Source organism: Apodemus sylvaticus, chromosome 22, assembly GCF_947179515.1.
Source record: "Apodemus sylvaticus chromosome 22, mApoSyl1.1, whole genome shotgun sequence".
NCBI classification, from domain to species: Eukaryota; Metazoa; Chordata; class Mammalia; order Rodentia; family Muridae; genus Apodemus; species Apodemus sylvaticus.
Window position 1 is genome coordinate 20,695,374 of NC_067493.1, and position 26,648 is coordinate 20,722,021.

At 38.2% G+C, this 26,648-nt stretch overlaps 2 protein-coding genes across 3 annotated transcripts in view; one reads left to right on the forward strand and one right to left on the reverse strand.

Annotated features, from left to right (window-relative positions):
- Positions 1-26,648, forward strand: part of LOC127672424 (zinc finger protein 431-like) — a 313,721-nt gene that overhangs the window by 186,898 nt on the left and 100,175 nt on the right. The gene's annotated exons all lie outside the window — the stretch shown is intronic.
- The window catches only part of LOC127672425 (zinc finger protein 431-like), a 37,285-nt gene continuing 13,586 nt past the window's right edge, over positions 2,950-26,648 (reverse strand). Inside the window, exons 2-5 of one of the 2 annotated variants that reach the window (XM_052167585.1) lie at positions 9,517-9,573; positions 8,158-8,284; positions 7,892-7,952; positions 4,747-5,960 (exon numbers count right to left, since the gene is read on the reverse strand). In XM_052167585.1, the coding sequence (XP_052023545.1) occupies positions 4,754-5,960; positions 7,892-7,952; positions 8,158-8,284; positions 9,517-9,573 (1,452 nt within the window). In that variant the 3' untranslated portion in view covers positions 4,747-4,753. Of the gene's footprint in view, positions 5,961-7,891; positions 7,953-8,157; positions 8,285-9,516; positions 9,574-26,648 lie in introns of both variants that reach the window. The other variant, XM_052167586.1, reaches the window with a different exon arrangement.

The window sequence follows — 26,648 nt, forward strand, 5'->3', positions numbered from 1 at the left end:
TCAAGACACATTGGTGGTACATCTACTACTCTTGGACTTGTACCCAGAAGACTGGTACATGAGAATCAAGAATTCACATACAGCCTTGACTAATTACTGGCATCCAAACCAGGCTTGATGACAAACATGACCTCAAAGGACTTTGTAAAAACAGGAAAAACTAAATGAAAAACAACCACTCACAACCCTTTCATAGACACCCTAACTTGTATTTCTCAGCCGGGCAGTGGTGGCATGCGCCTGTAATCCCAGCACTCTGGGAGGCAGAGGCACGTGGATTTCTGAGTTCGAGGCCAGCCTGGTCTACAGAGTGAGTGCCAGGGCTATACAGAGAAACCCTGTCTCAAAAAAAAAAAAAAAAAAAAATCCAAAAAAAAAAAAGTGTATTTCTCTTGTATGAGTTCTTTATTTCCTTTCATCACAGTGATATATAAAGTTTTAAAAATATTTACAGGGTTAAAGAAATGGCCAAGAAGTGAAGACAAGTTCATTCCCAGGATCAAGGTCATGTTTTTGACAAATCCCTGTAATTCCTGCTACAAGAAGATCCCAGGGAATCAACACACACACACACACACACACATACACACACATACACACACACACACATACATGCATGCACATACATGTGTACACACACAGATCACATAAATGAAAAGAAAAAATTTAAAGAAATAATTTTTACTCATGAATGTTTTTCTTATGTAAGCATTCATTCCTTTAACTCTGGTGTTAAGGCACCTGAAAGGTTACCTAGTTTTTCTTCATCATGAATGGTAACAGAATGCAAGTACATAGGCGTGAAGTTAGAGAAATAAATGCTGCTCAGTTGGTATTATTTTTGGGGAAGATTTAAGAAATGCTGCCCTATGGAAAGAAATACATCACTTGTGGTGGGCTTGAGAGTTTAGATATGCACACTATTTCTAGGTCTGACTCTAATTCATGCCACATACTGAGGATGTGAGGTATAAGCCTCCTCTTTAAGCTGTCATGTGCGAAACTTGTTACACTGCCACTTTCGAGGTGATCCCATTGTCCCCTGGAACCATAAGAAAAATTAAACATTTTTATAAGTTGTCCTAGGCATTGTTTTATTACAGCAACAGAAAAGGCACAAATACACACCCATAAACTTTTACATCTGGATGACTTATTTCATGTAATTGAATTGTGAAATCAAAATGGCTATCCTATCATTTAGATTCATACAGTTATTGTGCATATGAATTTACAAGTACAAACAGAATAAAGAGGAACATCATAATGCTTGGATTGTTGGCATTTATCAGATGTTTTCTCCAGAATAATCTTATACAACCTAAGTATGTTGACTAAAGTTCTTATAAAATCCATAATAGACCCCCTACAGTATTAATTCTTTCAGGTCCCTAAACACTACTATGATGTATAAAGCTTTAAAAATATTGATTACACATTAAGGGTTTTGATATTGAATAAAGATACCATAAAATGCAAACCTTTACCACACTGACTACATTTATAGGGTTTCTCTGCAGTATGACTTTTTCTCATGATTTCTGCTACATGAACTACTACTACAATTATAGGCTTTACTACATTGCTTACATTCATAGGGTTTCTCTCCAGTAGGTGTTCTTTTATCTAGCCATAAATAACTGTGTCATTAAAAGGCTTTATCACATTGATTACATTTGTCAGGTTTCTCTCCAGGACATGTTCTTTCATATACTTGTAAATAACTGTTCTGAGAAAAGGCTTCCAACTACTGACTCCATTTGTAGAGTTTCTCTTCTTTATGTATTCAAAGATGACTGCAATATGCAAATGTTGTGAACAAGTTAAAAGAAAATTGCCCAAAGTACAGCCATTTTGTTATCAGATTTCATTTAATCACATAGTGAAACTAAATTCAAGTTTCCAGAACATAAGGCAGCTGGAGACTTCCTAATTACTGATAACCTTCCATTATTCATTTTCGTTCCCCAAAACATCATAACTGTTCCTAACCATGGTCCTTATTTTCCAAACTATATTGACTGTTTCTAACAACAGCTTCTGTTACACATCGTTTTTTTTTTCAAGGTAATCTATTTATTGCATCTTTAGATTGCTTTTTTTTTATTTTTTTTTAAATTTTATTTGTTATAATTTATTTACATTTCAAATGATTTCCCCTTTTCTAGCCCCCCACTCCCCGAAAGTCCCATAAGCCCCCTTCTCTTCCCCTGTCCTCCCACCCACCCCTTCCCACTTCCCCGTTCTGGTTTTGCCTAATACTCCTTCACTGAGTCTTTCCAGAACCAGGGGCCACTCCTCCTTTCTTCTTGTACCTCATTTGATGTGTGGATTATGTTTCGGGTATTCCAGTTTTCTAGGTTAATATCCACTTATTAGTGAGTGCATACCATGATTCACCTTTTGAGTCTGGGTTACCTCACTTTCCATCCATTTGCCTAAGAATTTCATGAATTCATTGTTTCTAATGGCTGAATAGTACTCCATTGTGTAGATATACCACATTTTTTGCATCCACTCTTCTGTTGAGGGATACCTGGGTTCTTTCCAGCTTCTGGCTATTATAAATAGGGCTGTTATGAACATAGTAGAGCATGTATCCTTATTACATGGTGGGGAATCCTCTGGGTATATGCCCAGGAGTGGTATAGCAGGATCTTCTTGAAGTGAGGTGCCCAGTTTTCGGAGGAACCGCCAGACTGATTTCCAGAGTGGTTGTACCAATTTGCAACCCCACCAGCAGTGGAGGAGTGTTCCTCTTTATCCACACCCTCTCCAACACCTGCTGTCTCCTGAATTTTTAATCTTAGCCATTCTGACTGGTGTAAGATGAAATCTCAGGGTTGTTTTGATTTGCATTTCCCTAATGACTAATGAAGTTGAGCATTTTTTAAGATGCTTCTCCGCCATCCGAAGTTCTTCAGGTGAGAATTCTTTGTTTAACTCTGTACCCCATTTTTAATAGGGTTGTTCGGTTTTCTGGAGTCTAACTTCTTGAGTTCTTTATATATATTGGATATTAGCCCTCTATCTGATGTAGGATTGGTGAAGATCTTTTCCCAATTTGTTGGTTGCCGATTTGTCCTCTTGATGGTGGCCTTTGCCTTACAGAAACTTTGTAATTTTATGAGGTCCCATTTGTCAATTCTTGCTCTTAGAGCATACGCTATTGGTGTTCTGTTCAGAAACTTTCTCCCTGTACCGATGTCCTCAAGGGTCTTCCCCAGTTTCTTTTCTATTAGCTTCAGAGTGTCTGGCTTTATGTGGAGGTCCTTGATCCATTTGGATTTGAGCTTAGTACAAGGAGACAAGGATGGATCAATTCGCATTCTTCTGAATGCTGACCTCCAGTTGAACCAGCACCATTTGTTGAAAAGGCTATCTTTTTTCCATTGGATGTTTTCAGCCTCTTTGAAGAGGATCAAGTGGCCATAGGTGTGTGGGTTCATTTCTGGATCTTCAATCCTGTTCCATTGATCCTCCTGCCTTTCACTGTACCAATACCATGCAGTTTTTAACACTATTGCTCTGTAGTATTGCTTGAGGTCAGGGATACTGATTCCCCCAGATTTTCTTTTGTTGCTGAGAATAGTTTTAGCTATCCTGGGTTTTTTGTTGTTCCAGATGAATTTGATAATTGCTCTTTCTAACTCTGTGAAGAATTGAGTTGGGATTTTGATGGGTATTGCATTGAATTTGTATATTGCTTTTGGCAAAATGGCCATTTTAAGTATATTGATTCTACCAATCCATGAGCATGGGAGGTTTTCCCATTTTTTGAGGTCTTCTTCCATTTCCTTCTTCAGAGTCTTGAAGTTCTTGTCATACAGATCTTTCACATGTTTGGTAAGAGTCACCCCAAGATACTTTATACTGTTTGTGGCTATCGTGAAGGGGGTCATTTCCCTAATTTCTTTCTCAGCCTGCTTATCCTTTGAGTATAGGAAGGCCACTGATTTGCTTGAGTTGATTTTATAACCTGCCACTTTGCTGAAGTTGTTTATCAGCTGTAGGAGCTCTCTAGTGGAGTTTTTTGGGTTACTTAGGTAGACTATCATGTCGTCTGCAAATAATGATAGTTTGACTTCTTCCTTTCCAATTTGTATCCTTTGACCTCCTTATGTTGTCGAATTGCCCGAGCTAGTACCTCAAGTACAATATTGAAAAGATAAGGAGAAAGGGGGCAGCCTTGTCTGGTCCCTGATTTCAGCTCTTACACATCTTTTGTTCCCCAAAACACAATGCCTGTTTCTAGCCACAAAGAGAAAATGGATATAATTTTTAAACTGTAAAACCTACATTCTGCATCAGTTGACAAAGATCAACTACATAAGGAACAAGTCCTAAATCTGATTGGTAGGAAAACATTGCTATAGCTTGGCACAAATGTTTGTGGTTTTCAAGCTTTAAACCCTGGTACATTTCTGGCTCAGGGTTCAAGTTCAGCTCCTGAGTATATTCTATGGTACTGATTGATCAGTAATGGCTTGATTATAATAAACTGTCATCAGCATTAATGTGGTCTTTTAGTTGTGTTGGGTCTAAGTGGGCCCCATAACACAAAGACTTTACCATATTGCCTACATTCATAAAATTTCTCTCCAGCATGTGTACTTTTATGATGACAAAGACTATAAAACCACGCAAAACCTTCACCATATTAAATATATTCTTGAGGTTTCTCTCCAGTATGAATTCATTTGTGCCTTTGAAGATTACTGTGGCATACAAAGGCTTTACCACATTGCTTATATTAATAAGGTTTCTCTCCAATATGTGTTCTTTCATGCCTCCGAAGATGACTGTGACATCCAAAGGCTTTGCCACACTGGTTACATTCATAAGGCTTCACTCCAGTATGTGTTCTTTTATGCATTCGTAGACTAGTGATATATGGAAAGGCTTTACCACATTTATTACATTCATAGGGTTTCTCTCCAGTATGTGTTCTTTTATGTACTCGGAGACTACAGGACTGTGAAAAGATTTTACCACATTGATTACATCTGAAGGGTTTCTCTCCGGTATGTGTTCTTTCATGTATTCGGAGACGATTATGATGTGCAAAGGTTTTAAGACACTGATTGCATTCATAGGGTTTCTCTCCAGTATGTATTCTTTTATGTTTTTGGAAACTACTGGGACATGCAAAGGTTTTACCACATTGATTACATTCGTGGGGCTTCTCTCCAGTGTGTGTTCTTTTATGTATTCGGAGTTGACTGTGTAGTTTAAAGGTTTTACCACACTGGTTACATTCAAAGGGTTTCTCTCCAGTATGTGTTCTTTCATGCATTCGGAGAGTATGGTGGTCTGAAAATGCTTTATCACATTGAGTACATTCATAGGGTTTCTCTCCAGTATGTGTTCTTTTATGTCTTGTAAGATGACTCTGACTTACAAAGCCTTTACCACATTGATTACATTTGTAGGGTTTCTCTCCAGTATGTGTTCTTCCATGTACTCGGAGACTGCTGAGACATGCAAAAGCTTTGCCACACTGATTACATTCATACGGTTTCTCTCCAGTGTGTATTCTTTTATGTATTTTTATATAACAGTGTTGTGAAAAGGCTTTATCACATTCATTACAAGTTTTCTCTCTGATATGAGTTCGTTCATGATTTTTAAGACTACTATGGCGTGCAAAGGCTTTACCACATTGATTACATTCATAGGGTTTCTCTTCTGCATGGGTTGCTCTATGTCTTTGGAGAGTATTATGCTCTGAAAAAGCTTTACCACACTGAATACATTTATAAAGTTTCTCTGCAGTATGTATTCCTTTATGTATTCGAAGATGGCAGTGATATGCAAAGACTTTACCACATGGCTTACATTCATAAAATTTCTCTCCAGTATGAATTCTTTTATGTATTTGGAGACTACTGTGATATATAAAGGCTTCACCATACTTAATATCTTCATAGGTTTTCTCTCCAGTGTGACTTCTTTCAGGTCTGTAAAGATAATTGGCATATGTGAAACCTTTACCACATTCATTATACCAATTAATCTTTTTATCTTTTGCAATCTGGTCTAATTGTAAAGAAGAATCAGATCTTAACATCTTATCACTTTGTTTAATGTACCCCTTCATTATGCATTGTTTTGCATCTTTGAAGTTACCTATGATAGTAAGAACATTCACTACATGGCTTACATTTATAGGATCCTTTTTCTCTATAATGGTTCTCACATATTTGAAGAGAACAGTAAGAACTCAGAACATTACCACCCTGAATGCATTCATAAATTTTCCTATAGTGTGAGTCATACTACATTTGCCAAGTAAAGCAGAACAAACAGAAGAACTTCCACATTCTAATACTTATAGGGATCTTCTGAAGTTTGTGGTTGTATTCCCAATGAGCTTGGAAAACCAATTGTAAACTTGTATCACATTCAGAAAATGTACTCATAGTGTGGACTACTGAGAGGACTAAGTCAGGCAACTCCATGACAGGCTCCAAACCAACAGTTTGCAAGACCAGGCCTAAGTTTCTGTTCCCCAAACTGAACATGTCTGGGCAAGTCAGTTACTAGAAAAATCATAGCCTCCATGGGCAGCCAATAATGAGCTGCCTCATCATCTGGCTGGAGGTAAAAACAGATAGTCATGGAAGTCAACAACCATTTCTAGGCTCCCCTGGAAAGTCTCTGGAGCTCTAGGCAGTCCTGGAGACATGCATACCCCTGGAAATACAGACAAACAATCCAGATAAAGGTCACCTACTCCTCCCTGAGATTCCCCAAATTGCCTTTAAACTAAGCCTGTGAAGCTCACATCTCTATCTTCCATCCTGATGAAGAGTAGACCTCTGCATACTGGATTTTTGCAGAATATACACTCTGCTTTTGCATACTATTTGAGTCTGTGGTATTGTTCTTTGGCCAATCAAAGACCCTTATACCACTACATATTTTTTAATTATTTTTGGAGAGTGAAATACATTGCTTCCTTCAATATCTCTATTCCCACGCAGCTTGTATCCATTGTGACACATGATATATCCATTGAAAGAATAAGAAAGGAAAGGTCTCCACATTGCATTTCCACAGTTTTGACTTTTTGTTCCTCATTGACATGTAGAATAGGATTAATTTTCTCCACAACAACATTCTTGACTCTCATAAACTGTCCCTCTGACCAACCTTGTGAAGTTACTACAGGCATAAGAGTAATACCAGCTTTAATATGGACTATTTGTTTATAGAAGGTTTTGGACATATACTTATTACCTATTCAATGTGTATACCTTTTACAATATCTGAGTATTACAAGACCAAACAAATTGGCAGTTTTGTAGCATAGACCTAATGGGGTTATGATTCAAATGGTAATATCTACTAAGGTATTGTTTCCTTCAATTCTTTCTTAGAGGAATAGTGTGCAAACACAAATCAGATACCTGACACTGGGATACATGATGTCATGATTTGAATATTCTTGGCCTAGGATGTGGCACTATTTGGAGGTGTGATCTTGTAGGAGTAGGTGTGTCACTGTGGGCGTGGGCTTTAAGATCTTCATCCTAGCTGCCTGGAAGTCAGCAGCAGCCTTCAGATGAAGATGTAGAACTCTCAGCTCTGCCTGCACCATGCCTGCCTGGATGCTGCCATGCTCCAGCCTTGATGATAATGAACTGAACCTCTGAACCTGTGAGCCAGCCCCAATTAAATGCTGTTGTTATAAGAGTTGTCTTGGTCATGGCATCTATTCACAGCAGTAAAATGTTGGCTAATACACATGGTTTGGTGAGAATTTCATAATCATTAATACAACTTAAAGCAGTGCTTTTTTAAAAAGTTGCTGTATTTAACACTTCTATGACACAGAAAAAAAATTTCTTCAAAGGCACAATTGTATTAGCTTGTACATGAAAATTACCTTCCATGTCTTCTAGAACTTTGAAAATGTTCTTCAATATTATGGTCTTCCAAAATGTAACCTAAAATATAGTATCAGAAAATGAATGCTAAATTATTGGAAATTAGGCCAAATTTAAGTTAGTATCTTCATTAAACCTTAGAACCATGCCTGATTTATTCACCTCATTCTTCCTCATTCTCAGCTGAAATTACAATAAAGAATCAGTAACAAAACAAAAAAGTTGTCCCTTATTTTAAAAAGTAAAAGGATATTTACTGTCATACCTGTAACAGTGAGATTCCAGTAGGTCTCCAGCATCACATCTTTGTAAAGACTCTTCTGGGAAGGATCCAACAAAGCCCACTCTTCTGAAGTGAAATTCACATGCACATCATCAAAGGTCACTGCATCCTAAAATATCCCAAATGTGTGTAAAACAAAAAAGGTTGTTACTGGCAGCACTGTAAATGTATACTACATTAACATTATATTCTTATAATTCTGGTACTTGCAACACATAAATTGCAACACATATTTACATATAATGTCAATGTATACTACATTGATGTTATAATGGAATTGCCAAGTAATTTTAGAAGGAAATTGAGGAAGATAGTCACCCTTGTCATTTCTGTGCCTTTTGAATAAGAAAGATATAGTCTTATAAGAGAAATGCCTACTAACAGAGAGAGAGAGAGAGAAAGAGAGAGAGAGACAGAGAGAGACAGAGACAGAGACAGAGAAAAGATCAACAGTAGTAAGTACATATCAGAAAAAATTATTTGACTAATTATTAAGAACAATAAAGATGGGTAAGCTGTACCTATTTGCTCATGCCTTTAATATGAGCAATCAAGAGCCAGAGGCAGAAGTATCTCATTGAGCTGGATGTCAGCCTAGTCCATGTAATGAGATAGAGGACATCTAGAAGTACATATTAAGACCCTGACACCCTTGCAAAAATCAATTAAACAAACAAATGGAAAGAATTCAGAGGTCTTTACTGAAGTTCCTGCAAAGATTTAAAGTTGAATACAGTTCTGTATATTCATCTTCCTGAAACCTTAAGTGCCACAATTTAAATTGTAACATTAGTAAGATCTTATTAATAGGAAATGCATGTTTATATAGTTATAAATAAATGGATGAAATATTAGCAATACAAATGTTGATCATAAATAAACACATAGGGCGGGGGAGATGGCTTACCAGTGAAGTGCTCTCGCTAGTCTTTGCAAATAATTGCAATCAATTGCCAGTACTTACAAGGGGGCTAATATTATTCTAATTTCAGGAATTCTGAGGTCATGTTCTGACTACTATGAGGAATAGGCACAGGTGCACAATCATGATTTGATGCAAGATACTAATATTCATTTTTAAAAGTTCAAAGCAAACATGACAAGTAGGAATAATGTCACACATCTGCAGTCCAATGACTCAAAAGGCTCAGGTACTATTAACAGCAAGAGAGAATATATGCTATCTTGAAAAACAGAATATACTCTTGGTCAAACTTAAAATTTGAAAATGTTGGAGGAAGATCAGCACAACAGCATATGCTTGACTTGTGCAAAAACCAACATTCCAGAACCATCAGCCAATATATAAAACAAAAAGAAGAAAAAGTCAGGCAGGCTGACCTCCAGAACTCTTGAGCCAGGTGGATCTCTATGTTCGAAGTCTGCCTGGTCTGATTCCTACTTTGAGAACAGGGAAGGAAGGTTACACAGAGAAACTTTACCTTCAAAAATAAAAACGACAAAATTAAAAATATCAAAACATCTGGCTAGCAAAATAGCTTATTGTTGAATAGTAATTGCTTCTTATGCAAGTTAGTTGATTTAAAGTTATAGACTATTATGGCAAAGGCATGTCAGCATGAGAGGAAGGGGGCTCATCAGTTTCCACACAACACAGTAGGTATCAAGACAGGAACTGGGCTGAGTTTATAGATACTCAAATCTTACCCCCAATAAGGAATTTAGAATGGCTCCTACTACAAAAGCTTCTTCAACCCCCCAACCCCCATCCCCTACCCTGTCTCAAAAAAAACAAAACAAAACAAAAAAAAAAAAACACAAAAGAGAGAGACAAGTACTCAAAGGCATCATGCTATCTGGGAGTGTTTTGATTCAATCTATTATATTCTGATTCTGGTCACTATAGGTTCATGATCATCCCATGATGAAAATAAATTTATCCTAACTTCAATGATCACCATATTTTGCAATAACTCATACACTGTTCAAATGTCCAGAGTTTCTTCTGATACTCAAGACAATCTCTTAATTGCCATATCTTATAAAATCAGAAAATAACACACAATGACACAGAATACCCCTTCTCCAATAAAAAGGAAATGTATATGTAGTGAAGGAAGATTGAACCAAGGCAAGAAACTCAGCAGGGCAACACCATATCCTATAGCTCTGTTTCAGACACACAGGGCTTCACTTTCATGTCCCTATCCCTGCAACTTCTCCTATTATCTCTAGGTTTGCTTACTTCCATTTCCTATATGCAGCTCTCCATGGCAGATGCCTTATAGCTTGGGTATCTCAACAGGTTGTGGTCTCAAAAGGTAACTGAGGATTCATCACCACAGCTTCATCCAGTGAATGTTTACAGTCTCTTCACTGGAGCTCTGACTTTGTCAAACATGGATGGAAGCAACCATGCTGAAGTGAAACCACAGAGGAAGAATCCGCAAAGAACCTTTGAGTTTCGCATCTTTCTTGTTTCCAACACCAGGACAAGACTTCTAAATTGAAACAGACCCTGCCGCACTTGATCCACAGTTGCAGTAGATTTTAAATGAGTTCTTTCCTGGGACTAGGAATAACTATTCCTACTTCTTCCACTTATTTAATGATTAGTAGTATTACAATTAGAGCACATACTTGGACCTTCTCTTTAATGGTGATAATCTCCTTGAAAATTCTTGCTTCTGTTTCAGCATTTTACTGCCATCTGAAACCACCTAATACTTAACAAAATATAAAATGCATTATTTCTGTTGCTTTTTACATCATAGTCCTGACTTGACTCATAGTAATAGCTATCCAACAGAATCAGTATTTTGTCTATGAAATCAGTCAATTATTTTTTAAGTCTGACTTATTCAGTTTCTCAGGGCATGGGCAGACTAAGAAAGATTTAGGGCCAAAATACCACACAAATGACCTTAAGCTAAATTTTTCATGGAGTCTATTTTTTTTTCAATAAAATTTTATGACTTTGACTTCTTCTCAATACTTTCAATACTCCGATCTTCCAGGTCCTACATGAACAGCTGATTAAGCTCTGTGTACAGCTTTTTATGCCATTTGCCACCTTTATTTCTAATATTTTTCACATTCTTCCAAAAGACAATATTCCAAGTTTCTCTCCAGCAGCAAAATTACCTTTTACATATCATTTTGTTTCCATTGTTTTAACTTGTTACTCTGCTGCTATGATTGAATTCTCTAAGCAAAAGCGTCACGGGCAATAAACAGATTTTTTGGACAGTTCTATCCGATCAGTCCATCACTTAAGAGCCTAGAATAGAAACTCTTGCTAGAAAATGTGCAAACACTGTTTCCTGGCTTGGTTTCTCGCTTGGTCACTGTATCATGCTTAGGTAGCTTTCCTATCCAGCCCAGGCTCACTTGCTTATGGATATTGCCACCATCAGTGGAAAAGCCTTTCTGCATCAATCATCAACTAACACAATCCCTCACAGATATAGCAACAAGCCATTCTGATGGGGGCACAGCTTCACATCTGAGGCTCCCTCAGATGACTGGAGATTCTGAAATATTGAAAAACTAAAGTTAATTAGGCCAAAGAGACAATAATATATGAGAAAGTTTTAAGCATACGCCACTCCTGCCAGACGGTTAGGTAGGCAGGCTGTCCAGAGATCTACCAGACTATCTGTTACTCCAGATCAAATATTCAAAGTTGCTGCAAGCACTGGACTAGAACACCAGAGGCAGCTTCCTCTCTCCCATGTCTAAACCTCAAGTAGATTGCTAAGATTATCTCTCCATACACTAGCCTCCAACACTAGCAAGCATTCCCCCTGAAACATAACCACCAACCAGATCAGTAAAAGAGACAACACTCAGCCAACACACTTTCAGAAAATTCAAAGAGCAAACAGAAACCCAGAGAAAAAATACTCAAAGAAGACAAACACAGAAATCGGCACCTAGACCTATAATCACCACAATCTAAGATGTCTAGACACCAGAATAGGAGCATAATCAATAAAAGCCAGAGAAATATTTCACCAAAAGGGTCAAGTTATCATACCACAGTAGCTCCTGAATGTTCCCAAATAGCTGAAAGCACAAGAAAAAGACCTTAAACCCAACTATATGAAAATTATAGGGATCCTTAAAGAGGAAATACATAAATTCATTAAAGAAATAAAGGAAAACACAACCAAACAATAACAAACACTTGAAGGAAACACATAAAACAATTCAAGATCTAAAAACAGAAATGGAAGCAATAAAGAAAGGACAAACTGAGGGAATCCTGGAAATGAAAATTTTAGCATGACAAAGATGTACTACAGAGGTGAAGTTCACCCACAGAATACAGATAAAAGAAAGAATCTTAGACACTGAAGATAAAAAGAAGGAATGGATACACCAGTCAAAGAAAATGTTAAATATAAAAATTCTATAGTCAAAACATCCAGGAACTGTGGCACATTATAAGAAGACAAAATCTATGAATAACGGGGGAAAAAAATACCAACTCAAAGATCCAGAAAATACTTTAAGCATATAAAGGCATCCCTACTAGAATTATATCTGTCTTCTCAATGCAGACTCTAAAAATTAGAAGAGCTTGGGCACATGTGCTGCAGACTCTAAGAAACTACAGAAGCCAGCCCTGATACGCAGAAATTTTCAATCACCAAAGACAGTGAAAATAAGGCACTTTATGATAAAGTAAAATGTAACACTATCTGCAAATACATCCCCCTACACAAGGCACTAGAAGAAAAATATGTAACCCAAGAAGGTTAGTTATACAAACAAAAACACATGAAATAAATAATCTCATATTGTCAACAAAACAAGGAGAAAAGAATTGTATACACACCACTACCACCACCACCACTGGGATACTTGGAATAATAAATCACTGCTCACTAATATCTCTCAATATCAATGATCTTAGTTTACTAATAAAAAGTCACAGCTAACAGAATGGATGCTAAAACAGAATCCAACCTCCTACTGTATAGAAGAAACATCAAGGATACCTCAAGGTAAAGGGTAGGAAAAAGATATTCTAAGAAAATGGAAGTATGAATCAAGCTGGTATAGCCATTTTAATATCTAACAAAATACACTTCAAACAAAAATTAATCAAAAAATACGGGAAGGAAAGTATATATTCTTCAAAATAAAAAAGTTCCAAGAACCTAACATTTCAATTCTTAACACCTGTGCCCCAAACATAATAGCACCCATTATTGTAAATGAAACACTTTTGCAGCTTAAATAACACACTGACCCTCATGCACTGGCAGTGGGAGACTTCAGTGTCTCACTCTCACCAGCAGATAGGTCTTCCAGTAATAAAACTAAATACAGAGGCCAGGCCTGGTGGCACATACCTTTAATCCCTAAACCAGGAAGGCAGAGGCAGGTGGATCTCTTGAGTTCATGACCAACCTGGCCTACACAATGAGTTTCAGGATAGACTGGGCTATGCAAAACAGCCCTGTCTCAAAAAATCAAAAGCAAAAACAGTAACAAATAAAAAGCAAAACAAAACAAAACAAAGCAAAACAACAGAAAGCTAAATAGAGAAACTGCCACACCACCTCCAGTAGCTGCTGTGTGACAAGTTTCACAAACGGAGGCCTTAGACTCCTGCAGGAGAAGGTCTCCTATAACCAGTGGTGGAACTCTCTAGCCTGAGAACAATTTTGAGCCGTAGTTCTCATGGCAGTTTGCCTGCTTTGGTTTTCCCCCATTCTATCTCTATATTCATGAGATGTTCCTGATAGCCTGGGCGGAGAGTATCCAAGCGAGAAAGTTGAATGGAAGTTCATTCTTTGAAATATAGCCACTGGCCATGACCTCTTTTCTTAGAAGTTCAACGTTTTGCTTCATAATCAGTTACATAACTATAACATAATATGTTGTTAAAATAACCTCCCAACAATCTATGAATTTGTATGGCTATGTGTATAGATGAGGTTGGCTCTGACATTGTGGTATGGAAAGCATTGTTTAAGTATAGTTGTAAAGTGAATTTTGAGGAGCATTAAAGAGACAGAAACTATATGTTATATAAGGATTACTCATGAAAATTCCCTAAAGTGATCAAGACCTAGGAGCCATAGCTAAGTGTTCTTGAGAACTTTTGAACTCTTGAAAGTTTGTTATTAACTACAGGTTATTTTACATAAATTTATTCTGATCAAGGAATGTGATCCTCTAAATTCATACCTGATTGATTTTGTATCTTCTTGTGCCAGATCCTTATGATAATTGTTCTTTGTAATTGCTTCGCTGGATACATTTTGTAGAACTGTAATGCTAATTTTTTTCTGTATAAAAATCCTTGCTTGAGAGCCGCAAAAATACATTCAGATTCAAACCGCCTCAGTGTTTGTTTCTGTTTATCACTCGCTGAACCTGTGCCTTTCCTGAATACCAAAGCCCTGATTCTCCCTCGGTCATGACTCCCCCAGCTGGGTCAGTCCATGGCAAGAAATGTTTCAGCTAAATGATGTTAAAGACCAAATGAACCCAACTGATATTTATAGAAAATTCCACCCAAGAACAAAAGAATATGCCCTCTTCTCATTAACCTGTGGGATTTTCTCCAAAATTGATGACATACTTGAATACAGTGCAAGTCTCAATAGATACTAGAAAATTTAAATAATCTAAACCTGCATCCTAACAGACCACCATGTATTAAAGCTGCACATCATCAACAGCACAAACAACAGAAAGCCTACTGATAGAAACTGAACAACTGGTAAGAAGGTACTCTACATGCTACAGAAAGAAAACCCGGAACCCCAATCCAGCTAGCCCCCTTCTCTAAAATCTGTCTTCCCTGCAAGATATGCAGAGGCATGGAGGCACCAAACCTGTTTGAGTGGTGAACCAATGTTTGGTTTTACTCGTGGCCCACACATGAGAGGAAATCCATGCCTTACACTACCTAGATAGCCAGCAATCTCAGAGTCTTAAATAGCAAGCACAGGGAGTGCATAGGAGTCTTAGGGTTTTACAGCTGTGAGCAGACACCATAACCAATGCAAGTCTTATAAAGAACATTTAATTGAGGCTTGATTATTGGTTCAGAGGCTCAGTCCATTATCATCAAGGTGGGAACAGGAGGAGGTAAGAATTCTACAGCTTCATCTGAAGGTTGCTAGCAGAATACTGGTTTCCAGGCAACAAGGATGAGGGACTTCCATTTAGGGAACCCACACCCACAGTGACACACCTACTCCAATAGGGCCACACCTTCACATAGTGCCACTCCCTGGGCCAAGCATAGGCAAACCCAGACAATGGGTCTGCACCAGGTTTTCAGCTGATATGTTATGGACTGTCAGTTGGTGTTTGCGTGGGACTCCTCACAGTGGGAGCAAGTATAGATCTGACTTGGACACTTACTGTTTTGTTTTTTTAACAGTTAATTCTTTTTGCATTAATTTACTTATTTATTCACTTTACACCTTGATCATAGATTCCCTTCTCCCTGTCCTGCCTCACACTGCCCATCCCACCATCCCCAAACCCCCTTTTCACCTCTGAAAAGGGAGCACTCCCTCTCAGGGAACCAGTCCAACTGGCATGTCTTCAGAGGATCTACATGGATACAACTCGGGCACACATGCCTCCCTCCTCCACCAATCTTGGATCCTCAGGCTGTTTCTGTCAGTCTGGTGGTTTCACAGATAGAAGTCCTGAGAGGCTCCGCCCAGATGCTGACTGAAACAGCCAACAATGTCAACTAACCTTGGGGGTTCCCAGAGACTGAACTCTCACCTGCTTTTGAGACACTTTTCTGTTGGGCATCTGTGAGCTTAGCTCAACGCCCCCAGCTGAGCTGTTTTGCACAGGAAACATCCTGCAGAACATCCTGTGGAATATCCTGTGGCTTAATTTGATTCCTGTTTTCCCACCCAGTGTGGTAGGCCCTCCCAGGTGCCTAACCTATGGCTATAATTGTTTTTTTTCCTGCTGTTCTTTCTGGCCTCTGGTATATATTGCTGGTCCCTCAGTAAAGCTTTGGCATTCTCCTTACTGAATGACCTGAGTCTGTGTCTTCTGGAATTCCCCCAGGCCTATGCCCAATACTTGGTACCCACGCAGGCACTGTCACCTTTCCTATTGGTTTACCTTTCTTCAGCCTCTACATTAGGTCTAATACTTGGTATTTTTGTATATTGTTTGGCCTTATTTGGCTGTACTCTCCCAGAGGCATTCTCTAAAGAGGAGGGGAAGTAGATCTGGGAGAGATGGGAGGTAGGCTGGACTTAGGAGAAGTGGAGGGAAGGAAAACTAGTCAAAATGTACAGTAATAAGAGAAGAATCCCTTCCAATTAAAAAACATTAATTCAATTTTCCCTAAATGAAAGTGCAGAGAATGGAAGCAATGATGAACAAAGAGAAGCAAAATCATGAAGACAGGGAAAGGATGATTCCGATAAAGGTCTCATCTGTTTGTGTAGATGATGACCATCACACAGGAGTTTATGACAAGTTCATTCTTGGGCCCTGTCTAGATTTGTGAAATCTGAAGCTTTGCATTCAGCAATATCAAATATATATCATGGAAGAAGCAAACATGGGTCATTTTCTTGTGTCAGCTTTCAATAGTTTGGATGGTGGAATTACAGAGGTTACTATTCTTCAATCCTAAAACAGTATTCTTATTTCTCTTTAAGGAAAACTAATGCTTGAAAAACTATTCAAATAATAGAAATACATATATATTCTTACACACAATTGCTACAGAAATATATAATACACTAAACATATAAATGTTGTAAAACATATAAACATATACATCAAACATCAAATATATAATGCATTAGACATATAAACTGATATATAAAAATGTCAAATATTTAAACAAGTTCTCCAAAGCAAAAATAAGTGTTACCATCTAAGGTGGGTGATTTGACTAGAAGAAAACAGAGAAATCCATCACTTGTCTAAGACTATCACATTTTTGTTAAACTAAAAGTTTTTGTCATTATTTAAATTCAAACAAAACAAGTAGGTCCATTTCTTAACCCCATTTTTACTTTTTCAAGTATTATTACACATTGGCAGAAAGCTCTCATACCATCCAGATAAAGTGGCTTTCTCTATTTTACAGTATACTAGAATAGCACATTACCTTTGCATCTCTCTTGCTACAAAAAGCTTGAAATTTAATTTTTCCTTTCCCTAATCAACTAAAAAATAGAAAAAAAAAAAAACCTATGAACTAGCTTTGACTAGATTCTATATTCTTTCTGCCCTTCATTTTATATGGCTACCTGAAGTACAGACAAAGTATAGGCTGAAATTCTAACATCCATCTGACAAATGAGAGTGTATTAAAGATAAAAATCAGATGGGACAAAGAAGTGGATTGATTGATACTGCAAGAGCTATAATTACATGCTGTTTTGTAACCCATAAAGCTCTGTGAGTTCTTTATGAGTGTATAATCCTTTAACCATTGCTATTTGTCTTCACTCACTTAGCACAATGTCCTTCTGAGGCACCCAGCTTGTCTTGGAAAAAAAATGAGCATTTAAGTTATTTTATGGTTTAGGCCACAATGAATATAACGGCAATGAGAATAAGAATTCTAATACTTCTTAAAATTAATTTCAAATGCATGGAAAATATACTGAGAATATTAGTGAGATCCAGTGCAATTTTGTTATTTTTATGAGAACTCTGTATACTGTAGATACACATAAACAAAGAGTCAGAACGTGTTTGTGGTAATGGGGTATTGTGAGTGTAGGTAATATATCAAACTGCAGCATAATACATAAACATTTGCAATTTTACATCAACTATAACAATGCAACATGATTTTAATTAACTTATTTAAGTGGTTCTGGATCATGTTTTATTTTCACTTTTATTCTTCTAAATTAAATCATATTTGGTGCAAGAGCTTTTATGTGACCATGACACTGTATTCACTGATGATCTCTTTTTATGGCTTTGTACATTATTTCACATCAGTTTTAGTTTCACAAACTAATTGTAGTTAACTAAATGAATGATTATGTAGAATAATATCTTTTACTCCTTTATACCATATAAAGAACACCATTAAAATGATGTATTTAAAAAAATGTTGTCTATGTTCAATTTACACCATAAATTCAATACAACCCAAAGGAAATTCCTAACAATTAACAGCAGTAAAGCTTATTCCAAAGCTATATGCCATGAAAAAATAAAACCTCAGAATTCTCATTAAGATTATAAAGAAATATTACATATATTGGTGCAATGTGAAGTCTGTATTTACCACAAAGCTACAACAATGAACAATATGTACAATATTTATGAAAGAATAAGAGGATGGGATGAAAAAGCCAAAAATCATAATCCTAAAAATATATTCAAGTTTTCCTTAAAAGAACTAAGGAAACTCCACCAGGAAAAATTTGAATTTGAAAAATGTCTCCTTTGACTGTATGTGCTAACAAATTGAACATACAGGTGAGACTGGCCCTGCAGATCGAAGGATCCTGTCCAGAGGCCTCTGGCAGGAGCCTCCAGTCTCCTCCTCATACCAGGAACATCCCCTGTCACAGCACACCATCTCCAAACGGCACAGGAAGTCAACTATACACCCAGCAGCCAGCACAGAGGAGGCAGCCTGCACAGGTGAGACCGGCCCTGCAGATCAGAGGATCCTCTCCAGGGCCTGGCAGGAGCCTTCTGGTTCCCCCCTTTGGATCCGGAACATCCCCACCCACAGCTTGTGATCTCCAAGTAGCTCAGGAAACCAGCTATATACACCCAGGGACACAGAGGAAACAGTCAGCACAGCCTGCATCAAGAGTTGATAGGAGCCACAGACCTACATACTCAAATACAACTTCAAGAGAGTGGGTCTCTGCCGCCATCTTTGCTCCTGTGACTGTGTACCAGATTGGGAGGCAGGGATCACCAGAGTAGGGGTCACATGGGACACACCCCACCAGGACTCCACCTGCACCCAGGAACTCGGCAGCACTACAGCAATTTGTGCCAGAGGAAAGCAGGTGACCCAGGGTTGCTGAGATAGGCCTGCAGGCACACAGGGGGGGCAAACACCAGCTAGTGACAGCAAGACCAACTAACACCAGAGATAACTAGATGGCAAAAGGCAAACTTAGGAACATTGCTAACAGAAATCAAGGCAATATGGCACCATCCGAACCCAATTCCCCACAACAGCAAGTCCTGGATACCCCAACACACCAGGAAAGCAAGATTTGGGTTTAAAAATCACAGGTCATGATGCTGATGGAGGGCTTCATGGAAGGCTTCAAGAAGGACATAAATAACTCCCTTAAAGAAATACAGGAGAACACAAGTAAACAGGGAGAAGCCCTTGAAGAACTAAGGGAAAACACAACAAAACAGGTGAAGGAATTAAACAAAGCCATCCAGGATCTAAAGAAGGAGCTAGAAACAATAATGAAATCACAAAAGGAGACAACTCGGGACATAGAAAACCTAGGAAAGAAGTCAAGAGTCATGGATCCAAGAATCAACAACAGAATACCCGAGATAGAAGAGAGAATCTCAGATGCAGACAATACCATAGAAAGCATTGATACAACAGTCAAGGAAAAATGGAAAATGCAAAAAGCTCCTGATCCAAAACATCCAGGAAATCCAGGACAAAATGAGAAGACCAAACCTAAGGATACTAAGTATAGAAGAGAGTGAAGATTTCCAACTTAAAGGGCCAGTAAATGTCTTCAACAAAATTATAGTAGAAAACCTCCCTAACCTAAAGAGATGCCCATGAACATACAAGAAGCCTACAGAACTCCAAACAGATTTGACCAGAAAAGAAATTCCTCCCATCACATAACAATTCAAACAGCAAATGTAGTAAACAAAGAAAGAATATTAAAAGCAGTAAGGAAAAAAGGTCAAGTAACATATGAAGGTAGACCTGTCAGAATTACACCAGACTTACCACCAGAAACTATGAAAGCCAGAAGAGCCTGGGCAGATGTCATACAGACCCTTAGGGAACACAAATGCCAACCCAGACTGCTATATCCAGCAAATTTCTTAATTACCATAGATGGAGAAATCAAGGTTTTTCATGACAAAAACAAATTTACACAGAATCGTTCCACAAATCTACTCCTTCAAAGGTTAATGAATGGAAAACACCAAGAAAAGGAGGGAAACTACACACAAGAAAAAGCAAGAAAGTAATCTCCTTTCAACAAACCCAAAAGAAGATAACCACACAAACATAAAAATTACATCAAAAATAGCAGGAAGCAAAAATCACTATTCCTTAATATCTCTTAACATCAATGGACTCAATTCCCCAATAAAAAGACATAGACTAAGAGACTGGATTCGTAAACAAGACCCAACATTATGCTGCATACAGGAAACACATCTCAGTGTCAAAGACAAATACTATCTCAGAGTAAAAGGCTGGAAAACAGTTTTCCAAGCAAATGGTGCCAGGAAACAAGCTGGAGTAGCCATTCTAATATCCAATAAAATAGACTTTCAACCAAAAGTCATCAAAAAAAGACACAGAAGGACACTTTATACTCATCAAAGGAGAAATCTACGAGGAAGAACTCTCCATTCTGACCATCTATGCTCCAAATACAAAGGCAGCCTCATTTGTAAAGGAAACTTTACTAAAGCTTAAAGCACACATCGCACCCCACACAATAATTGTGGTTGACTTCAATGTGCCACTCTCCTCAAAGGACAGATCAGGGAAACACAAACTAAACAGAGACACAGTGAAACTAACAGAAGTTTTGGAACAAATGGATTTAATAGATATCTATAGAACATTTCATCTTAAATCAAAAGAATATACCTTCTTCTCAGCACCTCATGGTACCTTCTCCAAAACTGACCATATAATTGGTCACAAAACAAACTTCAACAGATATAAGAAGATCGAACTAATTCCATGCCTCCTATCAAATCAGATAAGGGTGATCTTCAATAGCAACAAAACAACAGAAAGCCCACATACACATGGAAGCTGAACAATGCTCTATCAATGATACCTTGGTCAAGGAAGAAATAAGGAAAGAAATCAAAACCTTTTTAGAATTTAATGAAAATGAAGGCACAATATACTAAAATTTATGGGACACAATGAAAGCAGTGCTAAGTGGAAAACTAATAGCTCTGAGTGCCTCCAAAAAAAAGGCTGAAGAAAACATACACTAATAGCTTAACAGCACACCTGAAAGATTTAAAACAGAAAGAAGCTAGTATACCCAAAAGGAGTAGAAGATAGGAAATCATCAAACTTGGGGCTGAAATCAACCAAGTTGAAACAAAAAGAACTACACAAAGAATCAACAAAACCAGGAGCTGGTTCTTTGAGAAAATCAAAAAGATAGATAAACCTTTAGCCAGACTAACCAGAAGGCACAGAGACATTATCCAAATTATCAAAATCAGAAATGAAAGGGGAGAAATAACAACAGAAACAGAGGAAATTCAAAAAATTATCAGGTCCTACTACAAAAGCCTTTATTCAACAGAACTGGAAAATCTGGAGGAAATGGACAATTTCTTAGACAGATACCAACTACCAAAGTTCAATCAGGATCAGATAGACCATCTACATGGTCCCATAACCCCTAAAGAAATAGAAGTGGTCATTGACAGTCTCCCAACCAAAAAAAGCACAGGACCAGATGGTTTGAGTATAGAATTCTATCAGACATTCAAAGAAGACCTAATACCAATGCTCTTCAAAATAGAAACAGAAGAAACATTATGCAACTCATTCTATGAAGCCACAATTTCGCTGATACCAAAACCAGACAAAGATCCAACAGAAAAAGAGAACTTAAGACCAATTTCCCTAATGAACATCGATGCAAAAATACTCAATAAAATTCTTGCCAACCAAATCCAAGAATACATCAAAATGATCATTCACCATGATCAAGTAGGCTTCATCCCAGGGATGCAGGGATGGTTCAATATACTGAAATTCATCAATGTAATCAGCTACATAAACAAACTCAAAGAAGAAAAAACACATGGTCATTTCATTAGATGCTGAAAAAGCATTTGACAAAATTCAGCATCCTTTCATGTTAAAGGTCTTGGAAAAAACAGGAATTCAAAGCCCATACCTAAACATAATAAAAGCAATATACAGCAAACCAATAGCCAACATCAAACTAAATGGAGAAAAACTTGAAGCAATCCCACTAAAATCAGGGACTAGACAAGGCTGCCCTTTCTCTCAATATAGTACTTGAAGTTCTAGCTAGAGCAATTAGACAACAAAAGGAGGTCAAATCGATACAAATTGGAAAGGAAGAAGTCAAATTTTCACCATTTGCAGATGATATGATAATATACTTAAATGAGCCAAAAGGAAAAAAATAAAAAATAAAAAAACCTCCACCAGAGGACTCCTACAGTTGATAAACAACTTCAGCAAAGTGGCTGGATATAAAATTAACTCAAGCAAATCAGTAGCCTTCTTATACTCAAAGGATAAACAGGCTTAGAAAGACATTAGGGAAATGACATCCTTCACAATAGCCACAAATAAAGTATCTTGGTGTGACTCTAACCAAACAAGTGAAAGATCCGTATGACAGGAACTTCAAGTCTTTGAAGAAAGAAATTGAAGAAGACCTCAGAAGATGGAAAAATTTTCCATGCTCTTGGATTGGCAGGATTAATATAGTAAAAATGGCCATCTTGCCAAAAGCAATCTACAGATTCAATGCAATCCCCATCAAAATCCAAACTCAATTCTTCATAGAGTTAGAAAGAGCAATTCTCAAATTAATCTGGAATAATAAAAAGACCCAGGATAGCTAAAACTATCCTCAACAATAAAAGAACTTCTGGGGGAATCAGTAACCCCGACCTCAAGCAGTACTACAGAGCAATAGTGTTAAAAACTGCATAGTATTGGTACAGTGACAGGCAAGTAGATCAATGGAATAGAATTGAAGACCTAGAAATGAACCCACACACCTATGGTCACTTAATCTTTGACAAAGAAGCTACAACACTCCAGTGGAAAAAAAAAATAGCCTTTTCAACAAATGGTGCTGGTTCAACTGGAGGTCAGCATGCAAAAGAATGCAAATTGATCCATTCTTACCTCCTTGTACTAAGCTCAACTCCAAGTTGATCAAGGACCTCCACATAAAATCAGACACACTGAAACTAATAGAAAAGAAACTGGGGAAGAGTCTTGAGAACATGGGCACAGGGAAAAATTTGTTCAACAGAACACCAATAACTTATGCTCTAAGATCAAGAATTGACAGATGGGACCTCATAAAATTACTAAGTTTCCGTAAGGCAAAGGACATTGTCAAAAGGACAAAACGGCAACCAACAAATTGGCAAAAGATCTTTATCAAACACTACATCCGAGAGAGGGCTTATATCCAATATATACAAAGAACTCAAGAAGGTAGACTTCAGAGAGCCAAATAACCCCATTAAAAAATGGAGTACAGAGCTAAACAAATAATTTTCACCTGAGGAATATTGAATGGCTGAGAAGCACCTAAAGAAATGTTCAACATCCTTAGTCATCAGGGAAATGCAAATCAAAATGACCCTGAGATTTCAGCTCACACCAGTCAGAATGGCTAAGATCAAAAACTCAGAAGAAAACAGGTGCTGGTGAGGTTGTGGAGAAAGAGGAACACTCCTCCACTGCTGGTGGCGTTGCAAGCTGGTACAACTGCTCTAGAAATCAGTCTGGTAGTTCCTCAGAAAACTGGGACTGATTCCAGAGGACCCCGCTATACCACTCCTGGGCATATACCCAAAGGATTCCCCAGCATGTAATAAGGATACATGTTCCAGTATGGTCATAGCAGCCCTATTTATAATAGCCAGAAGCTGGAAAGAATCCAGATGTCCCTCAACGGAGGAATGGATACAGAAAATGTGATATATATACACAATGGGGTAGTATTCAGCCATTAAAAACAAAGAATTCATGAAATTCTTAGACAAATAGAAGGAACTGGAGAATACCATCCTAAGTGAGGTAACACAGTCTCAAAAGAACATTCATGGTATGCACTCATTGATAAGCGGGTATTAGCCTTGGAATACCCAAGACACAAGTCACATATCAAATGATGCTCAAGAAGAAGGAAGGAGTGGCCCCTGGTCCTGGCAAGGCTCAGTGTAGCAGTGTAGGGGAGTACCAGGACAGGGAAGTAGGAAGGGGTGGATTGGGGGAACAGAGGGAGGGAAGAGGGCTTATGGGACTTTCGCGGAGGGGGGATCCAGGAAAGAGAAATCATTTGAAATGTAAATAAAGAATATATTGAAGCCGGGTGGTGGTGGCGCACGTCTGTAATCCTAGCACTCTGGGAGGCAGAGGCAGGCGGATTTCTGAGTTCGAGGCCAGCCTGGTCTACAGAGTGAGTTCCAGGACAGCCAGGGCTACACAGAGAAACCCTTTCTCAATAAAACCAAATCCAAAAAGCGCCCCCCCCCCAAAAAAGAATATATTGAATAAAAAAAAGAAAAAATATTGTGTCACGTAAAATTACGTTAAATGTATTTTTTAAAAAAAATTAAACATAGACTTTACAACTACAAAAAATAACTCAAACTTACCCCTAGAGTGTCATATTTCTGACTCTCCAGCTACTGTTGATTTCTTTTACAGAGAGGCCCCACACTCTATAAATCTCTTTGGAAATGGAGGAGGCCAGAAAGGTGAGCTTTGCCTCGGCAGGCTCTCATGCCCCTTGAGGTTCAAACAAACATAGCCCCACTAAAGACAATGCACAAAACAGTGTTGGAGAAAAATTTAATGTCTTCTGCCTACCATGTGGATTAAGACACAAGATGAGGAATCTGCCCTGTCCACCTACCTAACACCATGTACACCTACAAAACCTCTGCATCTCAGAAATTCCTTTTCTACCCTGGAGTTGAATTTCCCTGAATCATACCATTGTGCCTGGTGGGAAATGTAAAAAGATTGATTCTAATCAGGTATTGCTGAAGGATGATCACCATCACTTATTTTCTACCAGTATCTAAACTAGTCACAAAAATATCACACAAAATTGCATGTGGAATGCAACGTTCAGAACTTCCAGAAACCAGACCTTCAGTTTTCCAATCTGTCTTCCTACTACACACCAAAAACAATGCCTGTGTGTACACAATGGATAGTGATATTATAAGCACCACAGTTTTCCACTGCCAGGGCTGCAGTGTATGCCCCTGCCTGAAGGAATCCATACTCAGAGAGGGTCTGAGTCCAAGGGCCTCTGCCCAGGTCACCACATGAACCAACAGAACCATAGTCTGACCCACATTCTGTCTCAGTCCCAGCAGATCAGACTTTGATAGATCAGAAGACCTGCTGCTCCTGGCCTGGGGACAGGGGTCCCCACACTCACCCTGGCATGGTTTGTGGTCCTCCTCATAGCTCCCTATAGTTGCAAAAGAAGAGAATCCTGGACAGAACCTGCAAGGTACCTCCCACAGCTGTTCCTAATTGCTGGGCCTACCCAGAGTCCCTCATTATCTTGGACAATGCAGCTGTGCCTCGGGACAATAGCAGCTAAAAAAAAAAAAAAAAAAAAAAAAAAAAAAAAATGGGCTGGAGAGTTGGCTCAGTGGTTAAGAGCACTGACTGCTCTTCTGAAGGTCCTGAGTTCAAATCCCGGCAACCACATGGTGGTTCACAACCATCTGTAACAATATCTGATGCCCCCTTCTGGAGTGTCTGAAGACAGCTACAGTGTAAATATAATAAATAAATAAATCTTAAAAAAAAAAAAAAAAAAGAAATGACTCAGATAACTGAGGCCTTCACAGCTCTGCCCTGCCGTCCTAGTAGCAGACAGAAACCTAGTCTGGGAAGTTTGCACTTTAGTAGCATTTCCCACAGCACTTTCTGTTTTTCTTCCAAGATACAGGGTCCATTACACATTCAACATCTGGTACAATAATCTCTCCCTCATAGCTGGGAGATCCTGCAACCAAACATCAACAACAATTAAAGCAAACAGGGTCCATGAATTTTAAAGCAAGGAGCAGTACAGAGAAGGTGAATGACAGGATAAAAAGGAAAGGCCATGGCTGCTTCTAAATATGGTAGAATACAGAGTTTATTATAAATTAAAGGGAGAGCAAAGCCAGAGACAAGGACGTCTGGGATGTGGACATGACTCTCAGCCATGTGAGGAAAGGGCAGAGGGCAGAGGGCAGAGGGGAGAAGTGATGCCAGACCAAGAAGCCAGAAGGTTAAGTGACAGATAAGAAAGGCCAAGTAACCAAATATGGTAGAATTACATCAGGAATGGTAGCTGGGAGAAGGACTGAGGGATGTTGGGCTAACCTGACAGCCAGGTCTGCTTTGGTTTGTTAAATAGGCGCTTCAACCATTTGTCTCAGGGTTTGAGACTTAATAGTAGCAGAATGGAGAAGTAGAGGGGAGAAGGTTGAAATTATTTAATTATAACCTTAAAATTATTTTACAAAGTTAAAACAGGTTTTATGGTTTAATATTCTTCAGTGACTAGACA